Source organism: Mercenaria mercenaria, chromosome 7 (assembly GCF_021730395.1).
Source record: "Mercenaria mercenaria strain notata chromosome 7, MADL_Memer_1, whole genome shotgun sequence".
Lineage (NCBI taxonomy): Eukaryota > Metazoa > Mollusca > Bivalvia > Venerida > Veneridae > Mercenaria > Mercenaria mercenaria.
In genome coordinates, this window is record NC_069367.1 from 25,156,308 (window position 1) to 25,182,005 (window position 25,698).

At 34.9% G+C, this 25,698-nt stretch overlaps 1 protein-coding gene across 5 annotated transcripts in view; it reads right to left on the reverse strand.

Annotated features, from left to right (window-relative positions):
* The window catches only part of LOC123554677 (dynein axonemal heavy chain 2-like), an 87,492-nt gene that overhangs the window by 30,720 nt on the left and 31,074 nt on the right, over positions 1-25,698 (reverse strand). For 4 of the 5 annotated variants that reach the window (XM_053547821.1, XM_053547820.1, XM_053547817.1 and 1 more), the window contains 20 exons: positions 25,401-25,526; positions 24,752-24,976; positions 23,709-23,826; positions 22,917-23,071; positions 21,754-21,876; positions 16,530-16,688; positions 15,886-16,130; positions 15,369-15,567; positions 14,643-14,867; positions 14,173-14,277; positions 13,622-13,810; positions 12,743-12,828; positions 12,312-12,442; positions 10,646-10,795; positions 9,803-9,970; positions 9,006-9,166; positions 4,566-4,705; positions 3,503-3,635; positions 1,128-1,273; positions 26-236 (listed from right to left, as the gene is read on the reverse strand). In XM_053547821.1, the coding sequence (XP_053403796.1) occupies positions 26-236; positions 1,128-1,273; positions 3,503-3,635; positions 4,566-4,705; positions 9,006-9,166; positions 9,803-9,970; positions 10,646-10,795; positions 12,312-12,442; positions 12,743-12,828; positions 13,622-13,810; positions 14,173-14,277; positions 14,643-14,867; positions 15,369-15,567; positions 15,886-16,130; positions 16,530-16,688; positions 21,754-21,876; positions 22,917-23,071; positions 23,709-23,826; positions 24,752-24,976; positions 25,401-25,526 (3,195 nt within the window). Of the gene's footprint in view, positions 1-25; positions 237-1,127; positions 1,274-2,359; positions 2,506-3,502; positions 3,636-4,565; positions 4,706-9,005; positions 9,167-9,802; positions 9,971-10,645; positions 10,796-12,311; positions 12,443-12,742; positions 12,829-13,621; positions 13,811-14,172; positions 14,278-14,642; positions 14,868-15,368; positions 15,568-15,885; positions 16,131-16,529; positions 16,689-21,753; positions 21,877-22,916; positions 23,072-23,708; positions 23,827-24,751; positions 24,977-25,400; positions 25,527-25,698 lie in introns of all 5 variants that reach the window. The other variant, XM_053547819.1, reaches the window with a different exon arrangement.

A 25,698-nucleotide genomic window follows, 5' to 3' on the forward strand; every position in this document is an offset into this window, starting at 1 on the left:
AGGTTCATTGTTTAACAATATTTACCTTCTGTTGTTCATCAGCCTCCCGTTTTTGTCCTACAATAATCACAAGGTACTCCTCACACTGTTTCTGGAACTGAGCTACTTTTGTCTTTGCCTCTTCCAATTCTACAGACATTTTCTCTACCTTCTCTCTGGTGTCATCAATCTTACTGAGACCATTTCGAAGTTTGTTAGCAGCATCTCCAAGTTCCTTCTTCTTTGAAAATAACAACCTGAAATGCAATGAATACTCTTGAATGATGCTCAAAGCAAGAACATATTGATTTTTTGACCGGTTTCTACATTTAAGTTCCCATACTTTTGGCCTTTCTTGAAACCAAAACAAAGGCTATTGTGCTTTGGTTTCTTTTTTCTTATTTGCTTTTTCTTTCTTACCGCTTGTTTCTTTCATTACTTAAGGATTCTGGCCCTTATTCAAGTTAAAATGTGAAAGAAGTGTATATTTTTGTAAATTCTGTCCAATCTTTCATTAAGTATTTTACTGAGAGTCTAACATCTATGCCTTAGTGCAAGAAATCACAGAAAATCTTTGACATACAGATCAAAGACAATTGCATACTAGAGATCTTATTCTCAATTTCACATTTTGAGAGCTTAAAACAGTCAAAACAATACAAACTAGGTGATTGTTGTGCATGAATTATCTCCCCTTGAATTACTTTTGATTACAATATACAAATGTTAATTTAACATTTATAAAATATCGAACAGAATGCAGACGAAATCCCCCTGCTAAATCTGACAAGGTGGACAAAATCCTTAACCTTTTGATTTTTTTACTCAAATTTTATCCAAATTTTAGCTTTGGTCCATTTAATGTTCATTTTCATTCAGATTTTAGTTTTTATTCAACAAAAATGATAGTGGGGATTTTTCTGACTTCATCAAACTGAGCAAATGGGATTTTGTCCAGGGTCATTTGGTTCTTCATTCATATTAACTATATTGATGTTAATATTAACACAATACTCCTTTTATAATGGTAAAGCTGTACCTTAAAACCTCATACCAGACTGGTCTGTTTAATACATGTGAAATAAAATCTAGTATTACAAACCCACACATAAAGGTGGTCCAACAACATACTTATTGAATTCACTCACTTTTTATAGCCAGACACAAGTTCCAGATAGTTTGTTGGAGTCACATAGTTGTGCCTCTTCATTTCGGCATACATCTTTACCGACATATCAAACACGGATTTGTGCATGACAGAGAAAATTTTAGCCAGACTGCTCTTATGGCCATCCTGTGTAGCAAAACAAAGAAACATGAACATCAAACTGAAACAGGTGAACAAAGCAATGAAGAAGGTATGTCTTTAATATTTAAAATTTAACTTGTTCTGCCTTTACTTCTCAGCCTTTTACAGAAAAATGATGAAACTTTGTCAAAGGATACAGAGCCCAATGAAATAGATACCAATCCCATAAAATTTTTTCAGGAAAATCATTAAAAAGATGAGATTATTATGAATCCCATAAAAAAGTTAATGAAAACCAATAAAAAGATGAGATTAATATGAACTCCATTAAAAAGGTTTACAAAAACCATTAAAAAGATGAGATATTATGAACTCCATTAAAAAAGTTTACAAAAACCATTAAAAAGATGAGATTATTATGAAATCCATTAAAAAGGTTTACAAAACCATTAAAAAGATGAGACTATTATGAACTCCATTAAAAAGGTTTACAAAAACCATTAAAAAGATGAGATTATTATGAACTCCATTAAAAAGGTTTACAAAAACCATTAAAAAGATGAGACTTTTATGAACTCCATCAAAAAGGTTTACAAAAACCATTAAAAAGATGAGACTATTATGAATCACATAAAGCAGTTTATGAAAACCATTAAAAAGATGAGATTATTATGAATCACATAAAGCAGTTTATGAAAACCAATAAAAAGATGAGATTATAATTATGAACCCCATAAAAGGTTTACAAAAAACATCAAAAAGATGAGATTATTATGAATCACATAAAAAAGTTTATGAAAACCATTAAAGAGATGAGATTATTACAAACCCCATTAAAATGTTATAAATCTATTAAAAAGTTAATTGTTTCTATGTCAATGAGTATCAAGTCCCCTTCCCGGCCAAAAATGTTAGTAACGTCACTAAAATGTAACTAATCCATCAAAGGTATGAACAGCATATGTTATCTGGTACAAAGCAGGAAGAATTTAAACTGGTAAGACATAACTTCTTCACAATATTCAGTAAAAACTTATGTAACATGAAGTAAAATGTAACATTCAACTTTTCAAAAAGTAACATAATTGTAACAAATGAACTCATCAACAAAAGCAGCTGAACTCGTCTTACTTCCTAAATCCTTTGACAAGTTCAAGATAGTTTATGGGAGTGACGTAATTATGACGTCTCAAATGAAGCAGCATCTTGGTTGAAAACCGAATAGCTGATTTATGAATCACTGCAGATACTCGACCAACAGCTTTATTCCTTTTGCGCTAAATACCAGTGGAAAGCATACCATAAGTTTTCTGAATACCTTTGAACAACTTGTATAGTCAGATTGCCAATAAACAAACAATACATTTAACATGTTTAGAATCTTTCTCAGTTTTAATTCCGGTTTACAAGTTACAGTATGAAACACAGAATAGCCGTGGTTGCAATAGGATGAGAAAAATGCTTAAGTTATCCTGGGTTCCGTGCTATCAAACATAGAAAATGTACGGAAAAATGACTGACTATATAAATTGCTAAAGTAAGACAGACTGCTTCAGACATCAAGTGATAAGTGTTTCACTGTAATGCTGACTTACTGGTAAAGGGCTACTTTTCTTAAAGAAAAAAAAAGGAAGTCGGAAAGTTTTTAACAGCAGCTTAATCATTCTCAACATTTTTTATGAATACTGAACAGTTTCATAATTTGTCATCCAAACTAGAGTGTTCCACTTTGCCTCAGCAATAACTCTTTTAACTATTTTTTGTTAAACAGTAACCAGTTTAAATGGAATTTCAGTCATGTAATTGTGGTCAGTTAACCTAACCAGTGTTCATGGACTTTACCAGTACTTGCTTGTACTCTGCAAGTAAATGCGAACTTCTCCACATCCATGAGAGGTGCAAAATTGACTTCAGACACAATTTTTTAAGTCATATTGACATCAACAGTCTCACCCAGGGATCAAATTTGCAGCTTCTCTATTCATTGTCTTGTGCTATACTTACTAATCTAATGAAATGGGCATATCTAATTTAAAGCCCATGAATTTAAGGCCATGAAATCAAAGCCCCTGAATTAATTCATGCCCATAAAATCTAAAGCCAATGAATTAAAGCCCACAAATTTTAAGCCCATGACTTTTTAATACAATGAATAAAAGCCAATGAATTAATTCATGCCCATGAATTTTAAGCCGGTGAATTTTAAGCACATGTATTTGGAAAAGAGAGCCTAATCCACAATATCCAAATATCAAGTCTTAATAATTTACAAACCTCCTCTTCACTTCCCAGAGACTCTTCATTAAGGTATTTTTCTGCAACTTCAAGCAAGGCATCCAGTGGCCACTCACTGAACCAGTCAATTGTTGTACAATTTACGAATGCCGGGTACATACGTATGCGATTCCTACATAAATAATAACAAATATAAAAATATGAGCAATTGTGATAAACACAATTACAATGACAGTACTTTTTACACTATATATTCCTGTTAATGTATGCTGTTTATAGATTTAGACAGATGGTTACAAAGACTGTATTACTATCAGAGGCCCTTGCAGGAACTCTGATCATCAAACTTGACTATCTTAACTAAAATGCATGTAATTATATTATCTATGCACATGTCTGATTCTGGAAAAAGCTGCGTGAAAACATTATGTCCGAAGTCTAAAACTGGATATTACAAAACTGACATTGAAATGCTGCACCGCTGTTTCAGACGAATATTTGTTATATCTGTTATCATGATTTATATAACATGACTTACCTTAAATAAAATGACTGAAGCTTTAGACGTGAACAGAAGCAATCAAGTTACATATGAAACAATCCTCAGAATGAGAGATGTTACTAGTAAATAAGGAATGCTCCTGATGTGGAGTGCCTTTGCCAATGACCTAAACCTTTAGACACACTTCATGATTTACATTTGTGTAAAGTTTTGTTGGAATACCTTTATACATAATAAAGAAGTTTCAGTTGAGATTTCACGTAATTCAGAAAAAACTTTTGAACAGTGTGATTACTGTACTGAATGCATGAATATTCAAGGCCGACTATTTTTTTGTGGATGAGTCAATCCACAGAATTCAATCCCAAAGAATCAGTAAAATTAGCATTCATTTTATGTTCAAAGGTCAAAATTCACAAGTTAATATCCCTTCAAAATAGCTGTTTTGGCAAAATTTCATGTCCACAAAATTAGAATGACTTCACAGTATGTCTGTATTCGGGGGCATAAAAAGGTAACGTTCTCATTCCTAACACAAATTTCTGTTGTAACATAAATGGGTTTTACCGTATACATGTAGTTTAAAGCAACTTCTCTTACCTGAATGGTTCCCCGACTGGACTCATACACAGTACCACATGGAGGTTGGCACGCACTCGCTCGATCAGGAATGCAAATATGCTCTGAGGTGACTCGTCAATACCCTCTTTCTTTGCCGTATCACTCAAAGCATTTCGCACCTGGCATAATCAAACGCAAGATGTACACATGTAAACAAAATGTCAAAATAGAAGATTTTTGTCCATCAAAACATCCGGCATGTGCAACCAAGCAGTCTAAGCATTTGAAAATTAAAGAAGTTTCCTTTATGTTTTACATCATTCTTACTCTAACACAGCATCCACCAAAAATTTTGCCTGTTTTGTGCTGTACTGATTTATAATTGGCAAAAGTCAATCCACTATAAGATTATGTGATTTTCATTCAAAAACTGCCAGGAACTTGATGTAGGGTCAATTCCTGGAAGAGCCTATGTACTAAGACATGCAAACAGTGATTTTATTATAAATATCATAAAATCCCATTTTCACCCTTCTCTGCTTAAAAGGAAAACAAGAGGGTCATTGACCCTAAAGTGCTCACCTGTGTATAAGGTTTGAAGTGTGTTTGTATAACTTAATGGTACAAGTATTGATAGATTTCTTCTATGTTTGCCGTCACACACATTGTTTAACCTACGGCAATAGTTAGACAGAACAACTCTAATTTCATACGCCAAAAATCAAGGCTCTAGCTATTATTGATTCAGAGAAGAAGATTTTCGAAGCTTCTTATATAAAAGCCTATGGTAAGTACATGTCACGTAACGGGGCGTGGCCATTTTTGACCTTAGGGCAATAATTTGGTCAATTATGGTAGAGAGTTAAACCCTTATATCAAACGCCAAATATCAAAGCTCAAGAGAAAAAGATTTTTAAAGTGTGATAGCTGAAAACCTATTATTAACAAAAAAGACCCATATGTTCAATGAACCAGAACCATTTGGACAACTTTGAAAGAAGGGTACCAAGAGATAGTTTGTGCAAAGTTTCATCAAAATCCATTCAGTGGTTTTGGAGGAGATATTGTTTAAAGAAATTGTTGATGAAAAGTGATGACGCCCTCTGGTGGCCATGTAGAGTGTCACACAAGGACCATTTGTGCAAAATTATTTTAAAATCGGGCCAGCAGTTTCACACAAGATTTTTTAAATTTCCACTATATACATATAGGAAAAAGTGACCTTGCCCTATGGCAGCCATGTTTTTTGATGAATCGAAATAATTTGAACAATCTTGATAGAGGGTCACATAAGGACCATTTGTATAAAATTATTTTAAAATCTGGCCAGCAGTTTCACACAAGATTTTTAAAATTTCCACTATATACATATAGTAAAAAGTGGCCATGCCCTCTGACGGCCATATTTTTTGACGAATCAAAATAATCTGAAAAATCTTGGTAGAGGGTGACAGAAGGACCATTTGTGTAAAATTATTTCAAAATTGGACCACTGGTTTAGGAGGAGATGTCATTTGAAGATTTTTCTATTTTTAGCTCTGGCGGCCCCTATGTGCAACCAAGCGGAACTGTTTGAATAATTTTGGAAGAGGACCACTCAAGGAACAACCTGTCGTTTAAACACAATTGTTGACGACGGACAACTTGACGGACGGAAGACGGACACAGCATGATCACAATACCTCACCATGAGCCCTTTGTGCTCAGGTGGGCTAAAAATCAGGTTGTGTTAAAGTCTAGGGATCTGCTACCACTTGAATATAATTCTGGAAATGTAAACAAGGAAACTTCCATAATTCTGGTGTATACAAAATGTTTCAAAACAAGAATCTTCCACTTCGAAATGTATAGCGAGCACTAAGAATAGATCCCAGTGCCCAGTCTATGTACACCTTGAGGCTGACTTTAAATATTTCTTGACATATGACTGCATTCAATAAGAATAATAGTTACTCAATTTAATTTTTAGTTAACCTTAGATTTATGAAGCACACATACATGACCAGACCAATGGTATCATATATGACAACAGCTTTGTAAAAACTAAGTGTTTTCAGCTTTGGATTTAAAGTCGAAGACCTATAATGACATTCGGTAATTTCTGTGCCTTTTACTTATTCTTGTATCCCATTTCCGCATTATTTCGAGCAAATATTTTTTTTTAAACATCGCACCAACACAATTATAGGTATGGTGACTTTCCAGTTATGGAAAGCTGTCCCTCTGTGCATTATTTCATCTCTGGGTAGAACTATCGACTTTCCATAAGCCAGCTGGATGGCTTTCTCACATGAAGAATTCAATGCCCCGAGTGAGGCTCGAACCCACATAGGTGAGGCGCTCTGAGCATGATGTAGCTCATTATGTGCAACTGACTTCCCGTTCATATCGCAGAATGCAGAAATCGCATACACAGAATACGTAACTGAATGAAAAATTTCCTTTTGTCATTACTGGTTCGCTACCTTAAAACCTGTTCTCAAAGAACATAATCATATTTAACTGGTTTTGGAGAAAGACATGCAATTTAAACGTATTTGAAATCATATATATGAAGGCAGCCAGTCTTATGTGATGTTTTCAAGTGATCCCAAAAGGCCTTCCGGTGTACAACAGGTGTTTCAATTTCAAGCATAGCACAGAAGTTCAGTAATGGCTTTCCAAGAAGGAAGATAGGTTTGAATAGTTAGTAAGACTAGAAACAACAGATCTGGAAGAAAAAGACCTTAACCAAAGGTGATGAGTTACTTAACTTAATTTTGTCATTAACAAATTTCAGGCTAAACATGCAGTAATTGTACGATGACATTTTGGAAAATTCATGCATTAATTACATTGTATGTAAACATCTGCATACATGAATGAAATATTAGAACATAATCTTGACTGTATGTTTCTGATAAAGTTTAGACAGTCTTTGTTTGAAAATCAAATTAACTGTCTAAGTTGTTTTACAGAAAGGTTTGCTACATTCAGACAATTTGTACAGACATTTTAGCTACATTCAGATATTGTACAGACATTTTAGCTACATTCAGATATTGTACAGACATTTTAGCTACATTCAGATATTGTACAGACATTTTAGCTACATTCTGATATTGTACAGACCTGTTTGCTACATGTAGACATTGCACAGACATTCTTGCTATATTCTTATACATTGTACAGAGACCAACTTTTGCTACTTTTAGATCTTGTTCAGACAAGTTTGCTATGTTTTGTCCTGACAATGCTGTAAGATATTGTAAAGACATTTTGCTACAGTTATAAACTGAATCGACGTTTGTGCTACTGTTAAACAATGTACACTTTTTAATTTCTATAATAAACTTGTCTTGGACAGTAACATTAACTGTTAAAAGGTGAGCTAACCGAAAAGATACTGACTGAATGGCGAACAGTGCAGATCTTGATCAGACTGCACAGATGTGCAGGCTGATCATGATCTACACTGGTTGCAAAGGCAGAACCCATGATAAGATTTAAACAATGTACACTTTTAAGACATTTTGTAAAAAAGCAAAGCGCAAAATATGTATTCCTGACTCGTAGAACTGATGTGCTCTTGTTACAAAAAAAAAAAAATGATTTTGAGTCTTTAAGAAATCATTTCAGACAAAAAATATGCAGAAGAAAGAAGTTACCAAGACAGATAGAAGCACTGGAGAAAGGAAAATTTTTGTGTGAGAAAATGTGAGAAGAGTATATATGTGTGGTGAAAGGCCTGTTGGGATCAGGTAACTACTTCAAAACAACAGAAAAAAAGCAGCACCTATAGTGTTCACACCTCAAGCCAAACATAAACATTGTAAATAAAATTACACAACTGTGCGCACACTACAACCAAAATACATTTTTACATTTTACGGCAAAACATCTTTTTTTTTTTCTATCATTTCATTTTTACAGCCAAAACTGTTATTTATACAAAGTGATTTAATGCCAAGTTTGCATTTTAAAGTTTTATGTACTAGGTGAACTTATGCAAAGATTCAATGTAATACTGTTTTTTTTGCAGAGATATATTCTGTGCTTAATAATCTATATACTAATCACATCATAAAAACAATTCTTCATGCAAGTTTGATTTTATTTTTGATGTTTGTGGAAGTTATTTTTTTCACATTTTACGATATGTCAAACATGTAAATACAACATTAAGGATACTTAACATTTAGTTGGCAGTGTTTTTTTTTTCAAACAAAACTGCATAAAAATATTTCACAAAGCCCATGTGAGAATGAAAAACTTAAGTAAAGTGCAAAACATAATGAAAATGCACACAAATCAACCTATCAAAGTGCAAAAACCTTACATTTCAAGACAAGCAAACTTATGCGTAAGCTTGCAAGCCAAAGACACATTGCTGCTACATATGCTGTGAACTTAAAACAGTTTGATTTGACCTGGAGGGCACAGATCTTACAAACAGCTGTAAATTTTCTACAAAATAAAAAGCAAAAACCATGTGGATACCTCCTCAAACTCATCAGCTTTGTAAAGATTTGGGACCTCTCCACTACTGAGAACATTGTTGATGTCTTCAAGGAATCCTTCTTCCACCACTTGCACGTCATTAAACAGGAACACAGTCGGCTTGTTTTCTACACCAGCTTGGTAATAAAGCTTCTTCAAATCTGAAATCAAATGCAAAGAAAAAGAATGTTAATGAATAATTTTTATGCTAGATTTACATTCTGTAGTTGCATATATTTATGCTAGACTCACATACTATTGCTGTATGAATTATGCCAAACTCACCTATTTGATGTACATGTCAGAGCATACTTTATGCTAGATTCACAAGCATTTAATGCAAGTTTTATGCCAAATTTTGATACTATTATTGCATGCTTTAAGAGAGACTTGTATACTGTTATGCTTGACTCACATCTTGCTATGGTATACTTTATGCTAGACATACAAACTGTTATTGTATGTTTTTAAGCCAAATGTGCATACCATTATTGCATGTCTTTTTGGTAAATTTCAGGGTTGAATAAATCCATAAAATGAAATAATTTTAAATAAACAAGTAAAATTTCAATTCAATTTATATTCAAAATTTAGAATTTGTGAATTCATTTCCCCACTTAACACCAATTTTGGCTTGAACCACAAAATCACATTTTAATAAAATTAAATGATTTCACAGTATTTCATTTGTTGGTAAAATAAAATTCAAACCGTGATCATTTTAAGTGCAGCAGAAATTGGTCAAGGGTCAAGAACTAATGCAAGCTAGGCAGCCCTAAAATAAAGGTACTACATACCGTCTCTAAACTCATTTTTCCTGTAGTGCTTGGTGACTTCAATCTGGAATGTTGTGTAATCGCAGATACTTGCTGCAAGTCTAGTCAAACTTTGACGTCCTGATCCACCAATACCTATCAACAACATGTTTCCTCTCGGCTGACGAATAACGCGCACAATCTTGGAAACTGAAATTATGTACAGACAGTTCATTGGCATGAAAGATCACACTTGAAACATTCCCTTATTTTGGACAGGATTGCAATTCCACCATTCCAATATTCTACACTTTAAACTTACAACATTCTAGTGGATTTTGCCGGAACTGCTATACAATTCATGTACAGCTTAAACGTGTGAAAGCCCGCCCGCTACACTCAATAGGGACTGTGCAGATCTACGGATCATAGGGTCGTGAGTTCCATCCCTGGGTGAGGTGCATCTTCTCCATGATGATTTGATAAAAGACATTGTGTCTGAAATCATTCGTCCTCTGCCTCTGATTCATGTATAGAAGTTGGCAATTACTTGCGGAGAACTGGTTTGTACTGGTACAAAATCCAGAAACACAGGTTAGGTTAACTGCCCGCCATTAAGTAACTGAAATACTGTTGAAAAATGGCGTAAAAATCGAAACAAACAAACAAAAATGTGTGAAAAAGACTGCTCACCAACAGACACCAAAGTTATTGGCTCTAAATGTCACAAGATTTCCCAAATTTAATATCTGCAATATATTATAACTGTAAATATCTATAAATCACTTGCAGATAAAAATTTCCTGCAGACTAAGACCACTTTTAAGCTATGAAAAACATGATCCTTACATATAGGTTTGGTATAAATAAAATCCAAAATCTTACTATGTTCTATGGCATCCCTGAAGAGTACAAGATCCATATTGATAACTCCAGGAGTCTCATTATAATCTTCCAACTTCTCCTGCATCAACTTCTTCAAGTTCCCGATATCTGTGATGTCTTCATATATACCATTCGTTCCATAGTAATCACCTGCAAACATAAATTGTTTTTTTTTTTTAAGAAAACTAAAAAGAAAATTAAAACTAAGTGGAACTGTATCACTTTTTTAAAATAACAAGAGCACCACAATGCGGAGCAACATACGCCTGAGGGTATGACCTAAGACCCGGGGGGGGGGGGGGTATAACATAATACAGTGAAACACCGCTCGCTCGAGCATCGATGACTCGAGCACCTGGGCTCGCTCGAGCAATTCATGTGGTCCCGGCCGATTTCCTTCTATTTTCTATGTGAAATTACCATGGCTGGGTCGAGCATCGATAACTCGATCGCTCGAGCATGACACCTGGTCCCTGTGGATTAATTTACTCTTTGTAGCTTATGGCAAACTCGAGCAGAGGTGTCAAAATTTTTCACACCTTCGGCGGTCAGAATGTATCGGTTAATTTAAAATTTTCGCTCGTCGTGAGAATTGCATGGTCTATTCCCTGACTATCTTAAATGTTTGTCGGTATATTTGATCTGATAATGAGATTAATTATTGATGAAAGGTGGAAGAAAAATTTTATTGATCAAAATTGTTATTAATTATTACTTTTTTCTGCGGGATCGAGAAGATAATCAACAGTTGTTTGCATTCAAATAAAGGAAATAAGATAGCCTTTTCATAAAATTGAGACGATAATTATGAGATCTTAATTTCGAGAAGAAAATTGCGAATTCTATTACAGTATTTAAAAAAAAAAAAAAAATGTCAATTGTTTCTTCATATGTGCCATTTACGATCTTCAAAAATAACGTTTGTAATACGTTTTTTGAAAATGTCACGAATGTGTTATTATTACGCATCACCGTTTCCTCTGCAAATGGTCACGATGACAATTGGTAAAACAAACTTCAGTTTTCTTCGTATGTTGGTCAATGTTTGGGTCGCTCGAAACCATGGATAACTCGAGCATTTTGCTCATCCCCTTGCGACCTCGAGCGAGCGGTGTTTCACTGTAGGTCCCTTTGGGCGTATAAAAACAGTATGCGCAGAATTATTATTATTCTAATGCAACTAAAACTGTAATGAACATCTCTATTCTTAACAGCAAACACTGGAAAGGATTTTTTGTCCAAGTCATGTCGACTTTCAAGCTTTTAATGGTGGAGAAGAAACCAGGATGCCCCTGAAGCATTACTTCTGGTACAAGCAGTCACCTGAGTAGAATCATTAACCTTCTGCAAGCCTGCAGGATGGCTTACTGAAATGATAACCAGAGCTGGGCTTGAACCCACAGAGCTTAGGGGCAAGTACTTCAAGTCAGCAAACTTATCCATGGAGTTTCTGCTGGTAAAGATTCAAAAAGATTGTACTATATCGGTGTGGACTTCTTATCTTTTAAATATGAAATTCTAATTGCAAAAGAAACAAACTACAAAACTGGCTTAGATCTTTATCTAGGGGTAAAACAAAATGTAGGAATAATAGACTTTAGTGGGTGTGTGCCCCGCCTCTTTCAGATCTGCCTAGTATTATTACCATGGAAACTCAAAAACTTACCAAAAATAGGTGGCTGTCTGTTGGGACAGATATTGTGGTATGTCTGGTCAAACAGAAGTCCAAGCTTCTCCGTTATCAGAGCTACAAAGTTTTCATGATCTGCTTCATCCACAAGACGATCAGAGAACACCCTGCAACGTCATAGTCAGCACATGGTAAAATCAGATATTTTTGCGGGGCTATTTTTCAAACTCTCGATTTGGTGCACATGGTGGAACATTTGCAATAGATGAGCAACTTGAGAAACATATAGCTCAGTCAAACCAAGAAATGCACTTTCACTAATATTTATTTCTGTGAATACTGACAGCAAATATAGCTTAAAATAAATTCTACACACACATTTTCTAATGTTTTACTGTCTTAAAACCTATTCATTAACACCACACCATTTACAGCTAACAAAATGATAAAGGATAAGTCTAAAATACCTGAAAGCCTCATGGATCCATAACCTTGTCATAGCATGTTTCGTGTCGTGGAAGTCCTTGTCAGCTCTCAGTAAACCTTGGAACAACTGTAAATACACCATAGTTTCATGGATATTTGTGCTAATAATATTTAAGCCATTTGTAAATTCTGCTCTTACAATCTTTTCAAACTAGTGCAATCCCCTTGATAAAAACAACACAGGGAAGACTGAAATGTTAAATTTCTGCTGGAAAGATTACTTTTCAAATAATTTCATATTTAGTCAAACATACATAAGCCAGCAGAGGGAATGACATAACCTAGCTGCTCAAGGCATGGTTTCTTATGACATGTTGAAATAAAAATAAAACAGCTTTGGAAGTTTGCTGACAGGCATGTGACTAATACAGGTGGCTACTAAATGAGATTCTACTTTAATGGAAAAAATATCTACCACTGTATCGAGGTATTTGCTCATTACAATGTTTTTTTAAAAGAGGTTACACTGTATGAAATTGAAATGTTCTGCTGAAATACAGTCTTTCAAACTCAGGCTGTTGGAGTGCACATTCTTTGAAATTATTTAATTTTGTGGGTAAAAAAAATCAAGATATGCCCAAAACTGCTATTTCTTGGAGTTATGAACTTGTAGACTTTCATTTCTCAAGATAAATATATGGGATCTTTGCTTGTTTATTGAGATCCAATTTTTCGGACTGACGAAAGTACGAAATTCACAAAAATAGTTCCCTAAAATATTAAAGATTTTACAGTAAAGTATAAATGCCTTATGAATCAATGGTTTCTTTATTTCAGAGTTGAATTAATCTGAAATAACACAACAAAGAAATTTACTGTAGAGTAAACCGCAAGTCATATAATCAAAGTCTGTTACCTACCCTAGAAATATCTCTTAAGTTGAAGAGATAGTGTATTTTGGTGGGTGTGGGAAGGAATTTAGCCACTACAGATTGGTACAGTTCTATCGTAGCCTGGGTCATGATGTCACCTATGGGTTTCACTTCTTCTTCAAAGTTCTGTAACTTCTGGTTGATCATGCTACCGAAGATTCTTTTGATTTGGGACTCCTGCAATGCAATGTATTATTTTATTCAATTAAACTTATTTTCTCCAGATCAAAACTGGCAGTTTAAAAGATAGCATTTCCTTTTAATTAGTTTTCTTTCCTCCATACATTCTGTGAAAGATTTCATTTAAAAACTTTAATAATTATATAAAGCTATATTCATGTTTGTTTCTTATTATGTTTTATTACCTTCCTTTAAGATGATACTTTCTTAATTTTTAATTTTTGTAAACTATAGTTTCATTCTAACCACTTTGAATGATGAGAAGTTGTCAACTTAATGTTTCATTTTTGTTAACCTAACTTAGTTAAGCTTCCAGAATACCGAACACCAGGAAGGCACAAAAAGTGAAGATTGATTACCTGTGGGAAAGTCATGTTGATGAGGTTAAATTTGCTCTGTAGACGAGGTGAAATCTTCTGTCGACCGCCACCTGGTGGGCCCATAGCAGCAACCAGGAACATGTCCTATAAAAATTGATCAAGGCAATTTATTTAATGACTGTTTTCATATTTTCTTACAATTTCATTCAATTGCATGTAAGTTCTCCACAATTATAAGACAACTGCCCCACACCAAATAGAAGCAGGCAGGTATTCCTCAAGACACATGACCAAACTTTCCCTAGGCTATAGCAGGTAACTGCTTAAAACAATCAGAGCATAGAACAGAAATTCAATTTGGGAATCCAGCTTATTGGCTGCTTAAGGCAAGTGACTATTGAATACAGGTGGCTGCTTAGTCAAGTTCTACTTTACATATATAAATAAAACATGTAGTTATTCTTTGACTTATACCAAATATCATATACATGTATACCAGGAATTGTTACCTTGATATATTTCTGTGTCTGCTTCATTCTGTCGTACCAGAAACCGTAATCTAACCATAGTTTGATCAGCTCAAGAGGTGGCTGGGAACCAAATGTGTCCTTGGCAGGCATGTTGAAGTCGTCCAACATTGTGAGCAGTTTTTTACCTCCTATAGGTACATATACACCCTTTGTTCTCTTCTCTACTCTGCTCTCTATGATGTCTTGCACATTGTTTGATGTCGTCTGCAAACAACATTCAAATACATACTGTATGCTTTGGAATTGTTAGAAATGTATTCTAAAATTTTGTTAACAGACAGAAAATCAGAAAGCAGCTTTTAAGTACAGTTAAAAAATTAAACACATGCAAATATGATACTTCTACTAATCTAATGGTGCAAAAAATGGCATACTAGGTTTATATGAGTCTGCTCATGAGAGGTTATGAAGTATGAAACTAACCCTAATGCCACCTAGTGCAGACTTAAGCAGAACTCAGTTACACAAAGATACCAGAAATGATAACAGCACCAAGTTCAACTAGGCAGTGACTTTTCTAGTTTCAACACAGCATTTACAGACTTTTATTCTGAAGAATCAAATGTACAAGTAGATCCTCCAAAAGCAGTCCAGTTGAATGCTACCAACCAAAACATTAAAAGACCGAGTCTTTTCATGAAAGGTTATGATATCTTTTAGTTTTCATGTTTGATTTAGCTAAACATGTGCAAATACTCCACCTACCTGAGCAGACATGTTTACAGTTAGAACGCTGTATGTTTTTGGGTCCAGTTTAGACAACGTATTTTCTGCTACTGATGTTTTTCCGGTTCCAACCGGACCTACCAACATTACCGGACAGAGGTTTTTGATCAATGTCTGTGTCAGATACTGGTACCTCACAGTGTCTACAGTTGGTACCATTAGTTTGAAGAATGGAAGGCTGGAAAAAAAGATATGTGATTAGAATCTTTATATTTTTGCCACCTCGAGGGAAGTGTTTTACTGTTTCTCAAAATTTATATAGTTATACATTTGTACAGGATGTGTTATGCCAACTGTCAAATTCAACAAGTATATATTTACAGGCCAAATGTGAATCCTTCCATGACAAGATTTTGATAAAAAGAACTACCCAGAAATTCAAACCTCTCAACCACAGCACATATGAAATTGGAATCACTGGGCTGAAGAAAATTCACCTAAACAAGTATCAGTGATAAAAAATTCTAAAAAAGCTATACCTCTATCTAACATTTACCTTGGATTGTATTTCCAACCATGCTTCAATTTCTCCTCAAAGTGAACCCATGTCTTGCCTTTAGGATCCACATAGTACTCATAAATAGAGTCTTTGTTTGGGAAAGTTCCTTCCATTTCTCGGATGTAAGTGTCAATCTTCTTACGTCCGTCCTCATCCACTGTACAACAGATAGACCATATCATACAGAACTGGAACCACAGCTCCACCATACGTGAGAAATTCTCACTGTCACCTTCATCCACCTGGATAAAGAAAATAAGTCACTGGTGAAAAATATTATCAAAATGTGAGCCCACTAGAATGGACAATTGAATGCCTAATTTGTCTGTTTGGTAATGGAAGTTGACTCTTGACCCAGTTACCATTTTTACAAGAATGTGTAAAAATAACTGAAAACTTGTGACATTTTTTTAATCAGTCTATCATGACACATCATTAAACATTCTAAATCTGACTCAAAATAGAAGCCCACACCTACTTGAATAATGTACGAAAGGCACCTGGTGTCTTCCTCCATCATTAAAGCTGTAAAGTTGTACCTTTATCTTAAATTTTGTCAGTATGACTTATAACACAACAACAGAAAACAGACAAATAAGTGATAATTCTTATGGCATTGCTGCACAAAGAATAAGTCTTACCCCATTCTCAACTGTACCAAGTGCATCAAACAGTCTGGCAAGGGAGGCAACTACATTCAATTCAGATGTAGCAACAAGCTCTGAGCAGTTACTCTTCTTGAAATCTAGGATCTTGTCAAGGTATTTGTCCAGCAATCGTCGCAATTCCTCAACTAGATTCTGTGTAGGTAAAGACAAAATTTAGCTATAGGCAAAAAATACCTACAATGCAAAGTATTTAATGTTCAATGAATTTTTGAATGGAAATCACGCATATAAGCTCCCTTTCATTGCAGTAAAAAAACAGTATTTTAATATTTACTCAAATCGTCGCCTGATTCTTATAGTGCTCTATCTCCATTTTTTTAAAAAATGAGATTTTTACATCATTTTGTTTGTCTTGCCGAGCTCTTTCGTTCTGGAGCAAGAAAACGTAACATTTGACGTCATAGAGAAAGATCCTGCGTAATACTTTGCTCCAAGTCCTCTGTTCGAATGTAACAGTAACGATTAAAGTACTCTATCTCCTGGACTTAAAGCACTGTAATGTTTAAAATTATTCTGACCAATCATACACATAAACTAACATCATGTGATCATCATTAGACTTTGTAAAGGAGTGCTCTATCTCCATTTAACTTAATCCAGAATTGCTCTAACTCCATTTTAACCAATATAATGCACAGTTACATGCATGTGATCACAACAAAATATGGCGGATATGCATAGTTGTAGCATGTTTGAAATATACTTAGAATGCCTATCTACACGACATTGCATAGGTGAGATTGCTTATACAGGTTATTTTATCATTTTATTACTTATACAAACACATCTGAATATAACAACGGTATTTGCAAACATGTTTCCGAGAAGTAAGTTTGTGATAGTAAGTTATTGTCTATTAAGAGCAGTAGAAATAAAACCAAAACAGAACATATTTTACTTTACAAAATTACAGTAAGGCGCCAACTAATTTTCTTGTTGATCACTTTTTTTAGCTATGCAAATTTTGCTGAATGCATTATTCGTAAGGCAACAAGAACTTGCAGTACAATATCCCTACTTCCAGATGCAAAATCCTATCGTTAAACTTGCAACCCTTGACAACAGAGAAAATTGAAAATTAAATACTTAAAAAACAAGGACAAATATCAAACATGGAAAGCAATGCTGAAATTCAACTCACTAAATGAAGAAACTATGAGGAATATAAAAAACGATTGTGTTTGTGAGAGAGAATAGATATATATGTTTCTTAGAATTTTAAGTAGTCAATACTTATTACAAATGGTTGGTGTGAATCAAAATTAATGCCAGAAAACTATTAAAGTATCACATGATGTAACTGTACCAAATATGAAACATGTGTGCTGTGACTGCAAATGTTTAGTCGCAAAATAAATGCTATGAATTCTTGTTATGATACTCAGTATAAAGTTGAAATGTATGCCACCAGATTTGAGAACGACATGCAGAAACTAAATGGAATATATACAATAAGATTAGTATGAAAGGTATGACCGGGACATATTATTTGCGATGTTATATCCTTGAGCCTTAATTTAATTGTCAGAATTATGTGAAAAGTTAACAAGAGGCCTAAATGGGCCTAAGTCCTTCAACTGAAGAAAGCCTTAACCATCTGGCTTTGCTTCTAACTAGGTTTGGTGAAAATCCTTTAACCTGTTCATTATTTTCTATTATCATTTTGCTGTCACGCAACAAAGCACATAACCATCGAAAGAAATCATCTAAAGTTAATTCTTTTTCAACTCTATGCACTGGCACCAGATCAGAAAGAAAATGCCTCCGTACGTTTTATACCCTACCCCTAGGTATTCTATAAGAACCATGGTCGTGAACGGGGAAATATACTAACCCGTTTCAATCGCGCATTTCATACCTAAAACACGCAGTGCGGTAAATGTGTACTATGGATATCAAACGAGTGGTAATTTATCTTCCATTGTGTACCGGTCACATTTTTTCAATACATCTTATCTTAGAAAAACAACGCGTAGTTTATAGTAATTTCAACATTACACAAAAAACTTGCTTGAACTCTCCTGGTGAAGTTCCTTTCTAGATTACAAAACCATTCTGATTGGCTGTTGTGAAAATGTATGTCAATCGTCATTTTATTACACATGTTCGCTAAAATGTGAAAATGCAGCATTAATGTGCAAAATGAATAAAATAAACAGAACAGATGCAGACCAATGTACGATTTCAAATTAAAGATCATATACAAGATGAATTTCATTCATCATTTCGAGTTTTAGTGTAAAATTGTGATTTTTAAACAAAAGCTGTCTCCATAGGATGACACGTGCCCCCAATGGCACTTTGAATGAATAGTTATGGCCGATGTTAGAGTTTAGGACCTTTGACCTATGGACCTGGGTCTTGCGCGCGACACGTCGTCTTACTGTGGTACACATTCATGCCCAATAATTTTAAAATCCATGCATGAATGACAAAGATATGGACCGGACACGCCCATCAATGCACTATCATGAAATATGACCTTTAACATCTAAGTGTGACCTTGACCTTTGAGCTACGGACCTGGGTCTTGCGTGCGACAAGTCGTCTTACTGTGGTACACATTCATGCCAAGTTATTTGAAAATCCATCGATGGATGACAAAGATATGGACCAGACACGAATGCACTATCATGAAAAATGACCTTTAATGTCTAAGTGTGATCTTGACCTTTGAGCTACGGACCTGGGTCTTTCGCGCGACACGTCGTCTTACTGTGGTACATATTCATGCCAAGTTATTTGAAAATCCATCCATGGATGACAAAGATATGGACCGGACACAAATGCACATCATGAAAAATGACCTTTAACGTCTAAGTGTGACCTTGACCTTTGAGCTACGGACCTGGGTCTTTCGCGCGACACGTTGTCTTACTGTGGTACACATTCATGCCAAGTTATTTGAAAATCCATCCATCGATGACAAAGATATGGACCGGACACGAAAATTGCGGACACACCGACAGACTGACAGACCGACAGACGGACAGACGGTTCAACAAGAGCACCGCCTTGCGGGTGCTGACGCTCATCTGATTTTTTTTTGTATAATAGAAATATTGTCCTACCCATGATTTTCTAAGTCTAAAAAGGGCCATCACTCTTGCAAAAAGCATGATAGAGTTATGTTTCTTGATGTACAGTGTCCACTTATGATGGTGAAAAACTGTTGCAAGTTTTAAAGCAATAGCTTTGATAGTTTATGAGAAAAGTTGACTTAAACATAATATTCAACCAAGAAAATGATTTTTCTAAGTCCAAAAGGGGCAATAATTATTGCAAAAAGCAGGATGGAGTTATGTTGCTTGCTGAACAGGGTCAGCTTATGATGGTGAACAAGAGTTGCAAGTTTTAAAGCAATAGCTTTGATAGTTTAAGAGAAAAAGTTGACCTAAACATAAAACTTAACCAAGAAATCTGATATTTTCTAAGTCCAAAAGGGGCCATAAATCTTGCAAAAAGCAGGATGGAGTTATGTTTCTTGCTGTACAGGGTCAGCTTATGATGGTGAACAAGTGTTGCAAGTTTTAAAGGAATAGCTTTAATAGTTTAGGATAAAAGCTGACCTAAACATAAAACTTAACCAAGAAAACTGATTTTCTAAGTCCAAAAGGGGCAATAATTCTTGCAAAAAGCAAGATGGAGTTATGTTTCTTGATGTACAGGGTCTGCTTATGATGGTGAACAAGTATTCCAAGTTTCAAAGCAAAAGCTTTGATAGTTTAGGAGAAAAGTTGACCTAAACATAAAACTTAACCAAGAAATCTGATATTTCTAAGTACAAAAGGGGCCATAAATCTTGCAAAAAGCAAGATGGAGTTATGTTTCTTGCTATACAGGGTCAGCTTATGATGGTGAACAAGTATTCCAAGTTTCAAAGCAATAGCTTTGATAGTTTAGGAGAAAAGCTGACCTAAACATAAAACTTAACCAGGCAACGCCGACGCCGACACCGACGCCGACAACCGCTCAAGTGATGACAATAACTCATTTTTTTTCAAAAAATCAGATGAGCTAAAAACTATATGCCTCCCTTCGGGGGCATAAAAATATGTTTTTGTTTGTTTACGTTTCGCCAAACATGTGCGCACTGCCGTGACCTCTAGACCGGATGTTCATTAGGGAAGTTCAAGCAAGTTATTCCTGTAACGTTGACGAAAACATAAAATATGTTGATAATCTCATCAATATGGAATATTGAGACAATGTGACTGGTGCACGATGGAAGATAAATTATCGCCTGTTCAATATACTAGGTACCCATTCACCAAACTGCGCGATTAAGTTGAGAAATGTACGATTGAAACGGGCTAGTGCACTTTCCCGTTCATGACCATGGTTCTTATAGAATACCTAGGGGTAGGGTATAACATGTACAGAGGCATTTTCTTTCTGATCTGGTGCCAGTGCTCTAGTGGCCCCTAAAAGGGCCAAAATGTCCCTATTTGAATAGATTTGATATAAGACATAACATGGTAAAAGACCTTATAATGGTGCTCCGGACAAGGTTTTATGAAGACCCATTCAGGGGTTAGAGGAGAATTTAGTAAAAGGTATCTCTATTTTGCAATAAAATTGAGAGAGAGCCCTCTAATGATGCCACCGGCCATCTCTGATGAAGATCCGTCCAGCGATTCATGACCAGAGAGTATTTCTATTTGTAGCTCTAGTTGCCCCTAAGAGGGGCAAAGTGTCCTTAATCAAACAAATTTGAGAAAGGACCTTATACTGGTCTCTAGACCAAGTTTGGTGAATATCCATCAAATGGTTCATGAGTAGTCGTTTAAAGATATTTCTATTTTGAACTCTAACAGCCCCTAAAAGGGACCTTTATCATCATTTTCGCCTAGAAATAAAGAAACTAGACGAGAGTTAAACTTTGGAAGCGATTTTCGCCACGTTTAAAAGATGGTAGATAGAGCATCGTTCCACTCACGTGACGAAATGGTAACTGTTTTCAATTTTAAGTTTATCTCTTCACAAAGTGTGCGTAAAAGAAGCAACAAAATATTTTAAGAGCAAAACTTAGTCTAAAACCTTATAATGGCTGATTTCACAACTATATAAGACCACAGCTGTATATTTTCTTTTTTAACCTTTGACATCTTAAGACCCTACGAAATAGCCACTTTGGTCCTAACAATGAAAACTTAAGCCAACGAAATTTAATGATTTTACAGTATTTCAAACTGACCTTTGATGTTTTCTTGCTGAGCCAGCTTTCAATATACGGTTTCCATCCCCAGTCTATGTAATCACTGTAGACCATACCACATCTGGACACTGTAGCCGGCGAGGCCACAGACAAATCTCCAACCTAAACATATCAAACAAAATGTTTTCATTTCATAATTTTTTTTATCTGTAAGTAAATCTTGTTGTCAACTAGTTTCAAAATACAGACAATCTATCACTTTAATTTGTAACTTTGGCTTAAGACTTTATCCACAACATTCAATGTTCACTATCAAAAAAAGCTTAGGATGATGTTCGTATAAGTTGGAATAAACATTTTTCATATCAGCCTCTCATTAATACATATTTGACAGTATATTCTATAAATACTAACCTCATTATCATAAGTTTGATAGCATATCACATAAATCAAAACCTCATTATCACAGATTAGACAGTATATCCTACAAATACTACCTCATTATCATAGGTGTGATAGTACAGAAAATAAATACTAACCTCATTATCATTGGTTAGACAGTACACCATACCATTCCTAACCTTATTATCATTGGTTAGAAAGTATAGCCAATAAATACTAACCTCATTATCATTTGTTAGACAGTAAACCATACCAATACTAACCTTGTTATCATTGGTTAGACAGTATATCATTTTAATACTAACCTAATCCAAAGAAGTATAAAATACACAGAATGGCAACTGGCTGTAATCTCGCGTGAGCTCGTGTCAGAGCGTAATTCGGCGTTATCTTACTAAAAACAAACATCGGCGAGCATGGAGTTACAATTTTTACCTTTAAAACTACATTTAAAATACATGTTAGCTTCTAAAACAAAATTAGTTTAATGTGAAATGGTCTCAAGACACGAAGTACACGGTTTTTTTGCCATCGAAAGAAGCGTGGTCATACAGTGATAATTATTTTACCGATGAATAATTGCTTTCACATACAAAATGGCGCGTGGAGAAAGTGCCACTTCCGGTAAACGAGATCTCATTTTTTTGTCAAGGGAGTGTGGCGAGATTTGCTCTATATGCCTTTCAAGTTGCCAATCTATTTATTTTTATAGCTCTTTGCCTAATCACAGATTTTACAGTATTCCATTCTATTCTAACCTCATTATCACATGTTCCACCAAATATCATGCTAATACCTACCTCAAAGAGAAGGGAGACTTGATCTGGCATGGAGATACGTTCTCCGTTGATAAGAGTGAGGATCTTGTTGTCGTCCATGACAGAGTTCATACTCTCAATCCACAGTGTATCTACTGGTCCATCAAATATCAACCACTTCTCATCCGGTTTTTCATCTGTGCAGAAAAAGTTATTTTAAAATAATGCTTAACACAAATTAAAAGTATTTTAAAGCCTGCATCATGGAATGTTTAAATTAAGAGTAATATACAAACATTATACACTTTAAAGGTTCAAGCAATGTGTTCTGTTACCTCTGCCTTGATCAAAATTAATTTAATAAACTTCTTTTTCCTTTATATCAACTCTCCTCCTTTTTCCAAATAATTACAATTAAAAAGCAAAGGTCTATGAAGTCTAAAGTTCAGAACTAAAACCAAGTTGCATATTACATACTTGACTGTGCTTTATAAAAGGTTTGGTCATGCAGTCACAGCTATGAGAATTATTTCTCAGACAGTAATAGCTAGATAGACACTTAATTTGCTGCATAAAGTTCTTTTACAGCCTGAATTATGACGGTGACTTGTAATGATAAAAAACAAGTGTATGAACAAAAGCTGAGACCAACTTGTATTGATGACTGACACAAACAAAAATAAAAGCAGATTTGCAACTGGGGGGTGGGGTAGAGTGAGGTGTTAAGGCGTTGCTGCCACTCAAACCAAAGGTCACAGGCTCAAATCTTTAAATCATAATCAAGTTTGATAAAATTAACATAAACATATCAGAGAGTCAGAAATCAGCACCAACCTGCACAGGTCTGTCTCATCACACTTGAGAGAACACCATCTGTCCATTCATTGGTGTTCAGGTCAAACTCTCCATACAGTTCTCCCAGGGACAGAGCTTTAGGATTCAATGGGTAATCCTGCAGAAAAAAATAAATTGCAAATATTATGTCAAGACTTCTATTTATATGAATAAATGTATAACATCCCTCTTCATTAATGTTGTACATAACTTGGCATTAATGAATTTTGACAACTTAAAGCAGGGTTACAATTTTTTTCTTTTTTATAAGTTGTAAAAGCACATATTTTCGCTGGGTCAAAATTTCGCAAATTAGAAATTTTAAGTATGTTCGCGAGGTTTAATATTCATGAAATTGTAAAAATGGTATCCTACTTGAATTTTAATTATACTAATGGTGAATACTTACGTGAGGATTGATTTTTGCGAGATGTAGGGCCTTGCAAATATAGTGAAAATTAAACCCTTGCAAAAATTTCTGCTTTTACATATCTAGTTACTGGCTGAGAATGATATTCAGTAAAACAGTGACTGCTCAAGGCAGCACGTGGATGTGCAAAATGTTCAAGTTGTCCAGGGTTTTAAGCAATCATAATAAATATGATATGAAAATGTAACTGCAAGATGTTTGAGTGAGCCTGGATGCTTGAGCAACTGATGTCAAGGTGAGTGGTGTTCTGAGGAGAGTGTGTGTGTTCCTGTTTAACATCTGTTTCAACAATTTTTCATTCATATAAATGACCGTGTCTACTTGTAGCAGTGAGCACAATGCCTAACTTTATAGTGCTGCCTCACTGGAATATCACGGCATAGATATGTGACATGATACCCCACCCAGTCACATTATACTGACACCTGGCTGACCAGTCCTAGCACCATCCTCTTAATGCTGAGCACCAAGCGAGGTAGCATTTTTTACGTCTTTGGTATGACATGGCCGGGGATCGAAACCACAACCTCCCACACTCGAAGCAGACACTTTACCAATAGGTTATCGAGGCGGTCTGTTTTTCTGAAGAGTGCAATATAACTTTAGAACAGACCTTTACAGCCTGGTACTGTGAACTTGTTTCTGGGGCTTTGCTCAATGATGTCATAGCTCCCTGTAACAAACGCCATGTTGTCGTCTTCATGGACTGAGTGCCGCCGACGATCATGACTGAGTGACGGGACGTCTTTGTCTCGTACAGCTGGATCACCTTAGTTATTGAGTGGTCGTTTATCATCAAACTCATCGTGTTCATTTCAGCTATCACTGCATTTCTCATCTGTCAAATAAACATTTCCTTATTTAGTATAGCAAATATTTTCATTTGTGAAAAACTACTCACAGCTTAACATTGAACATTATCCATCTAAAATTGATTGTTAAAAACAGAAACCACAATATCATAAGTGGTAAATATATACATGTATATGTAGTAGTATATATGTCTGGTAAAATGACATTTTTCTGTAGCTTTTGGGGTTGACGAATTATTTTTGACCATTAGGATGGGGTTGTGCAACTTTAACTTTGAAAAAGTATCAACAACAGTAAAGATTTACTTTATTCTTAATTTCCTGATTTTTTTGATTTTTTTTTTTTTTTTGATAACCTAGGCAAACACTTATGATTAAGTGACAAAAATACCTCAATAATTTTTAAAAATTAGACCAGCTAAAATTAATGAAACCAGTCAACAAACTAACCTTTGAGTAATCAATTGCTGGAGTTTCAATGCCAGGGAACAAGTCTGACATGATACCATTGAACAACGGCAGATCCACAGATGTCAGCTTGGCGATGTTCATGTCTTTCATAGACAACAACAGCAACTACAAAATACAATAAATAAGATCACTTGCTATAGACTTAAAATGGCTTGTCTTCAATAAAGCATAAAAAACAAAAAAAGCAATATTTGTGTCCAATTAAAATTTCAAGAACAATCAGATTTCATAAGTAACTTTGAACTTTTTTCTTTCAATTACCTTTAACTGATTATGA